This window comes from Salvelinus sp. IW2-2015, linkage group LG9, assembly GCF_002910315.2.
Source record: "Salvelinus sp. IW2-2015 linkage group LG9, ASM291031v2, whole genome shotgun sequence".
In the NCBI taxonomy this organism is placed as follows: Eukaryota; Metazoa; Chordata; class Actinopteri; order Salmoniformes; family Salmonidae; genus Salvelinus; species Salvelinus sp. IW2-2015.
In genome coordinates, this window is record NC_036849.1 from 14,617,767 (window position 1) to 14,632,298 (window position 14,532).

Here is a 14,532-nt window from a genome sequence, read left to right on the forward strand (position 1 = left end):
AACTTTACCATTGACGAAAGTGAAAGTACAGCTATTTCCGGGCTACTTAGATGCATTTCGTTGCAGTTATTAGCCTATCATTTTTTGGGGGTTAGGGGGGACCCCACAGTCCACAGTTCTGTTTTTGTGTATTGAGGTTTTGAAATATAACATTTTGAGAATTAAACCACAAAACAAATGCAGTCTTCTCCATTTGTTAGTTAAGTGAAAACTTTAGTTTCCTTCCTTTGTACTCATGTGTCTAGTATGAGTCCATCCCAAAGAAATCCATCCAACATCTACTGTATACTGTTCTCATAGTTCACTGATCATTTGTCAGCTTATTAATTATATTGTAGCTATAATGATAATCAAATGTGTCATAAAAGTAATCATTATCTTGTACATCAAGTTTTATTTGAAGTCAATACATATTTGCCTGTTTATCATGTGAGATGCATGCAGGCCAACCCAGCACACGATAGGATTGGGAAATATGTTTGAAACATGCTCTATGAAAACAAACTCCAAAGCATCAGATCACAGAAGCCAGCTACACATACAGGAAAACACATATCGTCATATGAGGAAGGAAGCAATGTTGCTAAAGAGCAGCTCAACCGTCTTATAAAAGACTGCTCAGTATCCTCCTGAGGTGTCTATTTCTAAGCAACATTCAGTTCACCTAGACCACATGCAGGGGAGGTAGAACACTTGACCCATCATTAATATCAGCGCACACTGTGGAAGAATGAAGTTATTTCGAGGGTTGAGGGATGAAGCAGGTAAGGAATGATAATTTCTCAAGTCTAGAACTCAATGACATTGCATAACGGAAAATAAATCTAACAATTAAGCTTTCACTGCTTTAGTAGTTATTATTGACATAGCTAAGCAATAGTCTATCTGTTTAAAACAGGTGATAAATTCCATAGCCTCAAAGTGTTTTATGGTCTATTCAATCAAATCCGCTTTAGCCAACATCCGCATAGCTGATGTTTTGACGGTGTTGGAGGTGAACTGCATTAAGGCAGTCAAATCCACAAGCTCTCCCTGCATTATCCCTAAAGTGGAAATTGCCATTGGCTGCACGGAATTGGATTAAGAGAAATCCGATGCAGCCTTGTTTACAAGTTCGAACACTGAAATGTGAGATGTCATCTCACCTCGATATAAATCCTCATTATTTTGTTTAATAATTTTTTATTTGAGCATAATTACTGTATTTCTATATAACCTACACTTTCTCGTTCTGAACTTCTACAAAAGTGGGATAGGTGTGGGTTTGTGAGATATTTTTTAGGTGGTTTGACACTTTATTCAGACAGTAATGAAATAAGGAGACAGGCAAATGTTAGAAACAGTGGGAAGAATGGAAGCAGGCAATGATCCCTGTTCACAGGTGGAAAGTTGCATGCAACACGTGCCTGGGAGTGTTACCACTACACCAAGACTCTACACAGGAAATATTAATAATGGTTGATGGCAGTGGTTAACCAAATCATAGTTTGCAGATTGCAAACATTTTGTATTTTGTAATTTGGGTGAACTCTTTAAAATAGGGCTGGAAGAAAATCCTGCTTGCTCTCTCTCCATACCCTCCTGGAGGGTATGTTTCCCAAGAGTTGAGTGTTTGAAAATGTTCTTGTTATAATAATACATTTCTCAAAATCACCAAACCTTAAAGAAGAATGCAATGAATATCAATATTCAGGTGGTTTATGCCTACTAGTTGAAGGTCCTTGCCATCCTTTTACTCTACATAAACAAAATATGTGTTTATGAGTTGTGAGTCCCCCTACCATCCCCGCCTAGCATGTGCACAATACTAAAATGTCAAAAATTATATTTGATTCCTGGAGAAATGCTTATTTGTATGACTTATTCAAAACTGTCCATGAATGGCTGAAAAAATACATAGCCTCATATTATTCATTCTCAAAGACAAGTAGAAATATGAGATTTTAAACATGTGATTACACTGGCATAATTGGGAAGAAGTGGAATAACAAAGTAAGTGTGGGAATAACAGTAGGGTTCTTTCTGACAAGCACAGTAATTACCCTATATTTTAGCCCATTGTTAAGAATGACAATTGTTCCACTGACCAGACTAATTCCTGAAAACAAGTTGTCTTCTAAAACAGGCTATAGGCTACATGTGCACCAACAAGTCAGAACAGTAGGCTAAATTAAGAGGGGAAAAAGGACCAACTGATTAGGGTGAGGGACATGGGCTACTAACAGCTTACTACACAACATACACTTATGTATACTTTAGTTAAGAATGTAATACTATCTCCCTGGCATGCTACATAATTTACGCAGCAGCATACAATACATTTTGGACTCTGTGCTGTTTTTTTTCTGTACTGTGCTGTGCTCACTTGAACAGGAAGGTGGCGCAGAATTTGCCTTCATTCTGTCATCAAAAGTTGTCATCAAATTCTGGCATTCATTGGATTTATGGTGTTTTCAAGACAGCTGGGAACTCGGAAAAAAACCCAAATTGAATCATGGTAACGTCACATATCAATGCAAAAATAACATGCAAAACAGGTGGGGCTCAAAACCCCCACCTGCCCTGAATGACGGGTTGCCACAGCGTCTTTTTACAATTTTATAAACTCAGCAGAGAACGTTCTCTGGCTCAAAATGTCAAACTCATAAAAGACACACCCTCGTCCACTTACCCTCGCCTTATGCCCTTGGGGAATCCCCGCGGCCATATTTGTCGTCGGTTCCTCTGATTAGCCAAGCAAGGGAAGTTTGCAACGTAAGTCCCTCCGCTCTCGTTTTTAATTGTACATCCACTAAGAGTCAGACAAAACTTAAAACCTCAACGTCAATATGGAGGAGTCAACATAACATCGTAAGTAAAAACGAATGTAAATAAGTTAGAAATTGTGCTACTAATGCACGTAAAAGTCATTATGTTTTTGTTAGGTTAGCTTTTGAGAAATGTAGAACTTAATAATTTGCTAGCTATCATACTGTAGACGTATATTAATAATTATATAACATTAGTTAATATAAGTAGACATGCAATCATAATTGACAGATTTTTGTTTTGTTTTTTAATTATTTTTTTTGTAATTTGTATATTTTTCAAATTATTATTCTTGTTTTTTATTGCAAAAAAAACAGTATACATACAATAAGTATATAAACAGACAATGATAACATATGCTAAGGGGTACAAAAAGATTATACAAAGACCGGAAAAGATACACACATATTGTTTTAACAGCTTTCTTATTAGAAGAATGTAGAATGGTCTTAATGTACTGCTCGAATTCATTATAGACAACACGGAATAATGTTTTTTTATTCGTGAATTTACATTTGGGAATATGACATTTTACCATCAGCACAATTAGATTCATGAGGTAAAATTTTTTCTTTATCCTTATTATAGTTAAGGAAACCGAGCAGCACATTCTCCCATAAAACAAGACATCAAGAATATTAACAATTATAAAACTATGAATATCTTTCCATCATTTCTTTACATGTAGACAATGCCAAAATGAATGCAAAACTGTTTCTGGATGCGAAAACACAAAAAGTACAGTTAATGTTAATGTGTTTTTTGTTTCTTCAGGTAATGATTCACAGGGTAATACTTATGAATCATTCTGAAAGAGACCTCTTTGACCTTGTTAACAAGCAGGTATTTGTGTGGTAATGACCAGACTTTTTCCCAACAGATATTATTGTGACATAAGGAATGGATAAAATATCCCTTTGAAATAATATAGATCTGTTGTTCTGAGGGAGCAAGGAGAAACACAGTTTTCCTATTGGAGAGTCAACTGGATTAAGCAAGGGTAGGTCAAGAAGGTGAGGTCTGGTTACATCTCTAAACAACAGAGTTCCAAATAGAATAGCATCAAAGACTATGGCAAACTCTCTATGTGTAACAGGGATATTGTAACGAGAGAGAAATTCCTCATAATTGAGTAACAATCCTTCTGCATTGAAAAGTTGACTCACCAGCAGGATATGATTATTAAACCAGTTCATAAAAAATAAAGACTTGTTTCTATACCAAATAACCTTATTGTTCAAAATGAAGTACCTATGCGGGGGGAAAGTATGTTTATATATTAACGACCACGCTGAGCATACTTGCCTATGAAAAGCAGATAATTTTGTAGGAATCTTATGAATGTTACAGTTACAAAGTTACATAAAATTGAAGCCACCAAAATGGGAGAAGATATAATGAGGGATGAAATTCCAAATTGAATTTGGATTCTTTAAGAAATGTTTATCCCAATTTATCTTAAAGGGATTATTCAAAGTAGGAAAATCAAAAAAATTGAGACCACCATATTCATATGTGTTTATAACGACAGATTTCCTAATATAATGTGTACGATTTTTCCAGATGAAGTTGAAAAGCATCTGGTCAACCGCTTTACCTATTTTGTTGTCAAGATGTAGGGACTGGGCTGCATAAGTAAGTCTGGAGATACCTTCAGCTTTAGAAAGCAATACTAAACCTTTCAAGGATCCTCCCCTGCCTTGCAAGTGCATACAAAACAAAATATCTAAAAAATGTATTCGCTACATGCCTGTATTTGAATTGATATAATGTGGATTTGTATTATTATTTTATTTTTTCTCTTCCTTATTTTTTTGTGGAATCCCTCTGGCTGTTCTGCTTCTTTTTTTTCACATGTTACTGTTTAATTAAAAAAAGTGAACACTCGTCAGACGTCAGGATCAGAATTGTCCACTTCATTTGACTGCTGAGGGGAGAGGGTGTGTCTTTTAAGTTTTTGGAATGCCCTCTCCATTCAGTGCCACTAATCTTGAGGGGCGTTTCTTTAAAACATGCAACCAATTATCTTGATCCCTTACATATTTAGACCAATCATATTCTTCAATATGCGGTGGTTGACAGTGTGGCAGGGCAGGACCATTATAGATGTTCCGCTCGTGATGTTAAATTGCAGGCGCATATATGCTCCGATTTCAGAATGAGTTGGAGCACAGTTGAAAAGTTAAGGCGCTGACTATATAATCGACTAATTACAAAAATAAATTCAGTAATTTTCAATGCGTGAGATATAAGACGTGTGCCGTGCGAGCGTGAGAAGAGGGTCAAATGCGTGTATTTCACGACCAATGACCAATGGGTGAGAGTTGGCAACTCTGGTTCTACGCTATACAAGTAAAGTGGTCAGTCCTGCCGGGAGAGTAGAGCTATTCCTTTCGGCTCACACTTATTTTTCTATCAGGCTTAAGGTATGTCTATACTGAATGCTTTCTTTTACACATACTGAACGTTTGCTTATGATCTCAAAATTATAATTAACAAAATATACATAGCAATGATATCTGCAGAATATATATCTTATCTTTTACCCACTTTTTTAGGGTAACGTTAGATAAAGATATTGCCAGATAAAAAGGCCTTCAAATCAAATCAAATAGTATTGGTCACATACACATTTTTTAGCAGTAGCGAAATGCTTAACCGTTATACTAAATGGTCCAAACCTCTTGATGAGTTCGCTATGCGTTGTGTTAAAGTCGCTGCAATATTTAACAGCGCAGCAGATTGAATACCATCAGTTTATTGCACATTGTGTCTGTAAAACACCCCCATCGGCATGTCTCCTCTGATGCTAATGCAGTAAGTGTCCATCTATCTCTGACTGTCTCTCTATAGTGATGAGGACCCTAAGGACTAGAAACACAGTCGCAGGAACAGAATCCACTGAGCCAAACTCTCCAGTGGAACACAACAAACTCTCCAGTGGAAAGGCAACATCAGCTGGAAGAAAGTTTAAACATTTAACATTGCCCCACATCCTAAGACGGAATTCCAAGAGTAACACCAACATCACTGCTCCAGATGTCCCCAACACATCCAGTGTTATTACTTCCCCTCTCGAGGGTGAGTAAACACTGCAATGAGTTGTACCTTTATCTGTCATTGCATTGCAATTTCAAATGATTCCTTTCTTGTCAAAGGTTATCAAAATCCCTATGGAATTTACATTTCCCTTATGACTGATTCATTTGTTTATATAACATCTGTAGATGGTTAATTTAACAGATATCATACAGTACATTCATATGCAAATGTTTTATGGCATATAGTTTAGACACTGTAAACACTACACAGTCTTTGTTGTCTTTCCCCTCAGAGTTGTTGACTTTTGAGCAGAACCTTGAGAGAAATTGCCTGTCTGCTGCTGGCCAACAGCTGATTGAGAGAGAGGAGCGTCTATATGGACAGATCTCAGAAGAGTTGGTTCAGTCGACCACAGAGAGGGAGGAGGAGGAAGAGCAGTTCACCAGAGATCACAAAGCCCTCCTCAGCCAAATAGACCTGGCTGTAAAGAGTTCTCTCAGTCCAGACGAAGACAGTCTTGAAGCTCTGAAGTGTGCAGTGAAAGCTATCCTACAGGAGGAGGAGCAGGATAGGCGATGGCTGAAGCAGGTGGGTAAACAGCCTGCCTGGAGACCCAGTGAGTGTAGACTTCACCACAACACTGTCCTCCAGAGCCTGGTGGAGGAGCGTATGGACAATGCCGAATTGCCTCCTGAAGAGAGCAACAAGCTACGCTCCTCCCTGCAGAGGGATGTCTGTGGGAAGGGCAGGAGGCTGCAGGAGGACCTGCTGAGGGTGGTGAAGGATGTGAAGGGCTGCTACCCAGAGGACATGGATATCTGCAACTTCTATGGAAAGATGTATCACCAAGCCTTCAGCGCAGGGATGAGGAAGATTGAAGAGTATGGGCTGGTAATGGATGACTGCTCTTACCTCCTGTATTGGGTGAATGTTGCCTACCCAGAGTGAGTGATGTCTTGTTTGTGTTTGGTTATTAAAATACTTTATAATGAGGTTAGGAAATGTGACTGACTAGCATAGTAACTCCTGGTTTTTGTCTTAGAATTCTACAAAATCCGGAACTGACCAAGGTGATTAACCCTGAAATGTTAGGAAAGCTCTTGACTGAGGAGTTGACAACACCATTGGAGAATCAATGTCTTACTCACAAAGAGGTAAATATGATTTCAATTCAAATGTGTCCTGCAAACTGGACCACAGGTTTCTGACCCATGTGTTTATGTTTTTGTACAGAAAAAGATTAGGGGCTCTATTCAGTCTGTATCGCTGAAGCATTACAGATTGTGTGATAGAAATGTAAAGGTAATATCTGATTGAGCCAACATATGCAGCGTTTATCGTGAATAAAGTCTTCACTAACGCAGGAACATTGCCTTTAAATTTCAATCATGCTGTACCGCTGAACTTCCGCAATACGGTTTGAATAGAGCCCTACAGATGTAGGATCTTGCAACAACAAAAAAAGGTTTAAAAGGCTTCTAAAGTTAGTAATTTCCACTTAAAATGTTCAGACTTGATTTACCCTTACTAAAAATGTATCAACCTCTCCAGAAATGTCTATTTATAATCCACACAATAATTCACATTTCCTGTTGCTGCAGGATTATTTTCCTGCTCTCAAATGCAGGGTCAAATTAAGATCTTACATCTGGAGATGTAAATGATGGCTTGTGGATCATTAAAAAAAGTTTATGGTAATAAGCCAACACTTTTTTGGTTCCAGGTAAAACTATTTTGGGTTCCATGTAGAATCCTCTGGGGAAAGGGTTCTACATGTAACCCAATAGGGTTCTACCTGGAACCAAAAACAGTTATTCTATGGGAAGAGACAAAGAACCCTTTTGTGGGATTATTACCATTAACTTTTTTTAGGTTATATTTTAGGTTATAGATAGCACCGTTTTTTCTAAGAGTGCAGAGATAAATGTTTCCCTTGTTAGATGCATTGTTTTCTTGATGCCCTGTTTTCAGACAGAGGTGCAGACATTGATCAACAAAGTGCTGATGGTGGAGGAGCAAGCCTGGATGGAGGGGTCTGTGCCTGAGCTCAGAGACGACTGTTACTTTAGCCCCTTGGCCATCGACGTAATTCAGGTAGACATCATATAGGAAATATTTGGCATCCTCATGCCTTTATTGCTCTAACTATTCAGTTAGTCACAAATTAGGTTGTTGATTTTAACAGGGATTAATTTAATACATTTTTTATTTCACTGTCCCTTTAGTTTATTAATGCTGCAGTGAAATCGATAGAGACAGTTTTGGGAGCCACGTCCAAAGTCCAGATAATTGTTTGCCTGTTGAAGGACTTCTTGAATAGGTACTACAGTATACACTTTTTGCAGGAAAGAATTGCATGACCTGAAGTTACAATGCATTGTATTCTACTCCAAATACTATCAAATTATGATTATCTATTACTAATATACCAAATTACACACTTGCAGCTATAAGAAATTCCAGGAGAAAGTTCTCAAGGGAAGCAACAATGGAAACAGCAGAACTGTGATAATGGCCAATCTTGCCTGTGTTGAGCAATTTAGGTATGTTTTACTTTTCTTTTCAGTTTTTATATCCACATTGATAGAACCACCAAGACATCTAGTCATCTAATTTGATGTCTATGATTCCACACAGGGACTATATTGTGAACAAAGCCGATATCTTCCCAGTGGATGTAAAGGAATGCTGTCTGTCCATAGTAGCTGAAATGAAAAACATTGGCTACACATCTTTAACAAGCCCTATACACAAGGATCTCAAGGTATAGCTGACTTACACAACTCATCTCTCTTTGATTTTGCGTCTGAGTCAAGTAATATAAAGTGCAATGTACCTACTAGCCTGTCCTTGCTCTTAATTCAGTACTGATCTATTGTCTATCTGCCCTCTCCACACACACAGTCTCAGTACAGCGGTCTGGGGACGCCTGTCTGGTTGGAGAAGAAGAAACAGGTGTTTGAGAAGCTGTTTGAAGGAATTAACAAACACACCCAGGATCTTAAGGGCTTGACTGACTCCTGTCATCAGGTAAATTGATTAACAGATTGATTGAGAGATGGAATGGCTGATTTCCTGGTTGGTTGGTAGGTTGGTTAATTGATAGATTGAGAAATTGATTGGTTGGTTGGTTGATTAATTGGTCGAATGGTTATGCAGGAGATGCTGAGCCAGCTGCACTTGGAGGTGACAGTGGAGTACGTGAGGAGGCTACTGAAGAGGAAGATCAAGCTGAGAGACAAAAGGATGCAGGAGCAGGCGGCCAGGTTGGTGTGTGAGGATGGCCAGAGACTAAACAAACTGTTCACTGAAGCGGTGAGAATACACATACACACACACACACACACACACAGACACACACACACACACACTGGAAATAACATTGTGACTGTTTTCACAGGGTTCCAGGGAGGAGTGGCTAAGTGACATCCTGCCCAAGATTGCTGAAGTGCTGAAACTCCAAGACATTTCCTCCATACAGCTGGAAATAGTAACTCTGAGTCAAGCTTACCCTGATCTCAGGTTGAACTTTCATACTTCTTACTCACATAACTGTTATTACACAACACTGTAGCTATGAGATTTTGTATCTCCTTTGCATACTATGTAGTGATGGCTGATATTGATACAGAAATAATTCAGGTTATAATGCTAAATTCAGTTAAAGTTCATTGCACAAGGCCAATAACACACTGCAGATGATTCTGTGTTTGCATTGTACAACCGATGAGCTCACCCTTTTCCCCTTTGACCCGCAGTGACGTCCAGGTGACCGCCCTGCTTAGCCTCAAGTCCAACCTTTCTGCCTCAGCTGTGAAGAGGATAAAGAAGACCCTCCTGGACATCCAGAACACCACCAGCTCCCAGGATGGCCCGTCGTTTTTCTCCAAGGTATAGGATTTCCACTAGTTACCACTAGCATTTTGGTCTTAATTTAATGTTAGGGTTAGGCATGAGGTTAGCAGTGTGGTTAAGGCTAGAGTTTTAAAATCATATTTTAACACGAGAAATTGTAAAAATGGGTGTGGTTTATGATTTTGTGGCTGTGATAACTAGTGACGACAGGTCAAATGATTGTTGAACACTCTTGAGTCAAGTCTGTAGTGTTAACCATGCAATGATAAGCTGTACTGTATTAGATTGTCTTTTGTATATGGGCATTCTTAAAGGGACTTATTTCACATTGCTGTACCTTATGAGCTTTTGAGGGTGCTGTGAAGAGTAGACATTTAATATATTGATATAATACGGTTATTTTAGGTTACTGCAGTTTTTTCCTCCATGAGAATACTGTGTTCTTATAGATTTGTATGTTGTATTTTGCATGTTGAATTATTTATGTAATAAAAAGGACTATGCATTACGTCTGTAAGGCACCTCTGTATAGTTCTCTGTCATTTCTTCTTCATGTTCACACTTCAAGTTTGAGTGTTTTCTTCCTTACTCAAGGATTTCCCTCAAATTGGTTAGTCAACCATTCTAAGTCATTGTTACTATTTTGTCAACGACAAGGGGAAGTATACACACTAAGTACTTGTCTAGCCGACTGTGATTTGTTTTGTGTATCAGTTCCAGGTAAATGCTCACTTTACCAGTAAGCTGCCTATTACTTTGGAAAGAGGAAGGAAACAGCATTAACAGGACAGGCTGCCAATACTTCCAGGTTAATGTCTCTAGCTCCCCTGGAAGACTGTCAGTGTTTTGATAATATGTTGTGATAAGGATTTAAGGGGAAACACCAGACCTTGATGATAATATCCCCTGGGATACTATTGAGGAAGCATGTACAGCATTAACAGCATTGTTAACAGTTTTTCAAGTGAGTCAGGCTGCCAGTTCTTCCAGGTTAATGTCTCTAGCTCCCCTGGAAGACTGTCAGTGTTTTGATAATAGGTTGTGATACGGATTTAAGGGGAAATACCCCTTGAGTGTTGAAATGGTTTTAACACAGTCAACTTGTCATCTCTGGCAATCGTTGGAACATACAGCCTGCAAAACATAATAATTTATAATCATAATGATTACCATGATCCAACAATGATACATGAGATTTGATTTTATGTCATGCTCATTGTAATGAAAAAAACAATATCATTACTGATTGCAAACAGCATAAGAAGAATAGAGAAACTCACTTGAGTTCATTGCAGGTGTTGAAAGTCTTGAAGAAGTGCATTGTACCTGACATGACATACCTGCACAGTTTAGCACATTCATTCAACATTGTGCCTGGTCAAACAGTTATAGACCATGAAACAGTTGTGGGACTAAGAAAAAGCGAGACCTAACTTTTTATGAAGTCCTGTAGCTCTTGCCAACAGACTATATGTGCCATGAGCATCAGAGTTTGGCTCATCATCTTTGCTCTTTGGAGCACAGAATTGATGCACTACGCAGAGGAAGAAAAGAGACATGGAGAGAAATGTCTTAGTATAGACTTACAGTGATACACTGTATAATCTCTGTGCACATCCCTGCTGGTTGAAGTAACTGAATGACATCCTGATGCAGGCGGATGAAGGCATCTTCCCCAGACACACACCTCTCTAACTGACTATTCATTATGAAGGATCCTCCTCAGTGATGTAGAGCTGTCTTCCTAAGGTGGGTCAGAAAGAAAGAGAGAGAGACTCAGGAGGTGTACTGATAGACCGAAATGAGTTAAATATTATATTCACAGGAACTGCTTGGAATATTATCACAAATATATGTTTAAAAATCGATACATGTTAGAAATCTAACCCTCAAGAAGTAGAACACCTGTACTGATTTGTTAGTTTTGAGATGACATTAATGATCCTATACGTGATTCACCTGCACAGTGGCCAGTAGTTGCCTCTCAGCCTGTGGGAACCAGTCTGTCAGAAGAAGGTCAACTGCTTGGAGAGCCTCATTCCAGAGGTCAGGGTGTCCTAGCAGCTCCTGACTAGAAAAATAACCCAAAACATGTAATTGTTACACTGAGTACCTTGAGTATCTGTGTAGAACACAGTAAAGACCTCCTTTATTTTACTAGGCAAGTCAGTTAAGAACAAATTCTTATTTCCAATGACAGCCTACCAGTGAACTGCCTTGTTCAGGAGCAGAACAACAGATGCTTACCTTGCCAGCTCAGGGATTTGATCCAGCAACCTTTTGGTTACTGGCCCACCGCTCTAACCACTAGGCTACCTGCTGCGCCATTGTGCCAACAATCTGGAAGATCCGGTGTAGACAGTCAAACGTACACAGATGATAGCAAGCAATCAAATGCCTCAGCAACTCAGCCTCTTTGAGCAGGGGTATTAACCTCAGAAGCTCCCCCGGCATAGTTCTCTGCACCTCCTTTAGGTAGCACTCCAGTTGATTCATAGTGTCCTCTGCTGGCAGTTTAGGGAAGTTTTTGTCCACAGACGCCTCCATATGGTGAAAGTACCTTTGGAGAAAGTTTTCTGAGTCTGTATCGTCCTTCTTCTGAGTCTCACGGCACAAAAAACGAATTACCATTATTATACCGTACATGTACTCTAAGTTGATTCAATATAAATTGAATAGTGATTGTTTTGGTCATAATACATTACATTAAAATAACTAATTGATCCCAAGCGATGTAGACATATCTTCTTGCTTTTGGAACAAACATGATGAATGACAAACAATAGGTAGACCATAGTAAGAATCTGGATCTCACCATCTGCAGGTAGTGTACTGTTCCTCATCAGAGGACTCTCATCCTTCCTCCTTACTTTTTCTGGTCATCAAGATTAATCTCTTCATGGTTCTCTTTTGGGTTGATTGTCTGACACACTGATTGCCACAAAAGGTACCAATGCTGAACTCAACTGGTCCTCAGTCAGAATCCAAGTAGGTAAATATTATGATGTAATATCTTGAGGGGATGGAGCAGGTGCATGTACAGTAGTACAGATGAGGAATACTGTAAGTCACAGTTTGTCAACCAACCACCAATGTCCATACAAGAGGCTGTCTGCCGAACTATGTACAGTAGAGCTGGAGCAGGGAATTCCCCCTTTTTCCATTAGTGACACTCCACAGTCATGGTGTTGCTTTCAGTTTCTGTGGCTGCATTGTACTGGATGCCTGCCAATATAACATTACATTTTGTAACAATAGACTCATTATGAGGACTGTTTTTAACGATAATCCTGTTAATAGTTAATAGGACTAACTGATGATAGGACACAATACATTTCAAATGTGTTTGAAAGATAAACATGCAGGAGGTTATTTATTTTTATTTAACTAGGCAAATCAGTTAAGAACAAACACTTATTTACAACAACGGCCTACCCCGGCAACACTGGGCCAATTGCACACCACCCTATTGTACTCCCAATCACAGTCAGATGTGATACAGCCTGGATTCAAACCAGAGACTGTAGTGACAACTCTTGCACTGAGATGCAGTGCCTTAGACCACTGCGCCACACGGGAGCCCATTACATTGTAGAATTTTCCTATATGGGTGAACACCGTCTAACCTTTTGAATTTTCCCAAACTTTCCTAGGTCTGGAAAAAATTCAAGGAGTGAATATTATTTACAACAGCTCTACCTGGTTGTTTCATTCCACACTCATACAACCAAATTCCCCAAACATTCCTCCTGGGATTATTGCTATCCACTCATAACTGGCCCTGACATGCTGGTGGCCTGGTTTCATAGAGAGAAAAAAAGAAGAGGAAAATTTCATATATTTGTGTCTGCCACAGTAGAAATATATTGATTGACTGAGAAATATAGTACCAAACCAAAGCCTGTTTGTTTTACAACAGCTAACCAGAGATGGTGTTGGCAGTGGTTGTGGTAGTGGTTGTGTATCAGGATAAAGGGAATTTCCCCAAGTGAGCTCGAAACTTTTCCTTTTTGTTAACATGACAATCATGATTATTCAAAGCTGAACTAATGATGATGCAATACTTTTATCAGCACCAGAAAGGAAGAAGGAAGCCATATGTTTATCTTTGTCCAGCATGGTCTCATAGACTAGACGTAACATAGTAAATGTAAATCGGGAGATCTTAAATTAGTATAATATGTTATGTTTGGTATGGTTACATAAGACATAAGGTTACTTATGGCAAAAACTAAAGTAGGGTGATTGGTCGGGGTGGATGGGTAGACGTTTAGCAATTTTGCAACCACTTACTACTTTTTAGCTACTTTGCAACTACTTAGCATGTTAGCTAACCCTCCCCTACCCCTAACCTTGATCCTTTAACCTAACTCCTAACCCTAACCTTAACCCTAACTTTAACTCATAGCCTAGCTAAATTGGAATTCATAACATATCATACGTTTAGCAAATGCGTAATATATTGTACGAATTGTAATTTGTACACAAATTGCAATTCGCAACATATCACAAAAATTGGAATTTGTAACATATCATACTAATTGTATTGTCCATGTTTACTATGTTACATCTATCTGTCAGTACTAATCAGAAGGGAACATGCTTTTGAGGGCACTGAGCCATACATATTTGGGTTGGAGGACTGCAGGGAGTGATATGAGGGAGGGGCCTTCATCTGTGTGTAAATATAGAGAAATCTGGTGAAATCAACAGTTTTGTTATCATTATGATAGCCAGTGGCACCATGATGTACAAATACATGTAGAACACTTAAGAGACTCTCTCTCTCTCTCTCTCTCTCTCTCTCTCTCTCTCTCTCTCTCTCTC

The 14,532-nt window shown here is 38.8% G+C and overlaps 1 protein-coding gene across 4 annotated transcripts; it reads left to right on the plus strand.

Annotated features, from left to right (window-relative positions):
* The first annotated feature begins 608 nt into the window (after nucleotides 1-608).
* Nucleotides 609-10,226, plus strand: LOC111968634 (tumor necrosis factor alpha-induced protein 2-like). 4 transcript variants are annotated; one of them, XM_023994355.2, is made up of 13 exons: nucleotides 2,709-2,850; nucleotides 3,689-3,821; nucleotides 5,662-5,889; nucleotides 6,143-6,794; nucleotides 6,893-7,004; nucleotides 7,822-7,944; nucleotides 8,076-8,170; nucleotides 8,298-8,393; nucleotides 8,488-8,614; nucleotides 8,755-8,880; nucleotides 9,010-9,165; nucleotides 9,251-9,372; nucleotides 9,609-10,226. In XM_023994355.2, the coding sequence occupies exons 3-13, from the start codon at nucleotides 5,664-5,666 to the stop codon at nucleotides 9,745-9,747; spliced, it is 1,974 nt and encodes a 657-aa protein (XP_023850123.1). In that variant the 5' UTR covers nucleotides 2,709-2,850; nucleotides 3,689-3,821; nucleotides 5,662-5,663; the 3' UTR covers nucleotides 9,748-10,226. The 4 variants fall into 4 exon arrangements, with proteins under 4 accessions (XP_023850120.1, XP_023850123.1, XP_023850122.1 ...); XM_023994352.2 differs by lacking the exons at nucleotides 2,709-2,850; nucleotides 3,689-3,821 and adding an exon at nucleotides 609-764; XM_023994354.2 differs by lacking the exon at nucleotides 3,689-3,821.
* The last annotated feature ends 4,306 nt before the right edge of the window (nucleotides 10,227-14,532 follow it).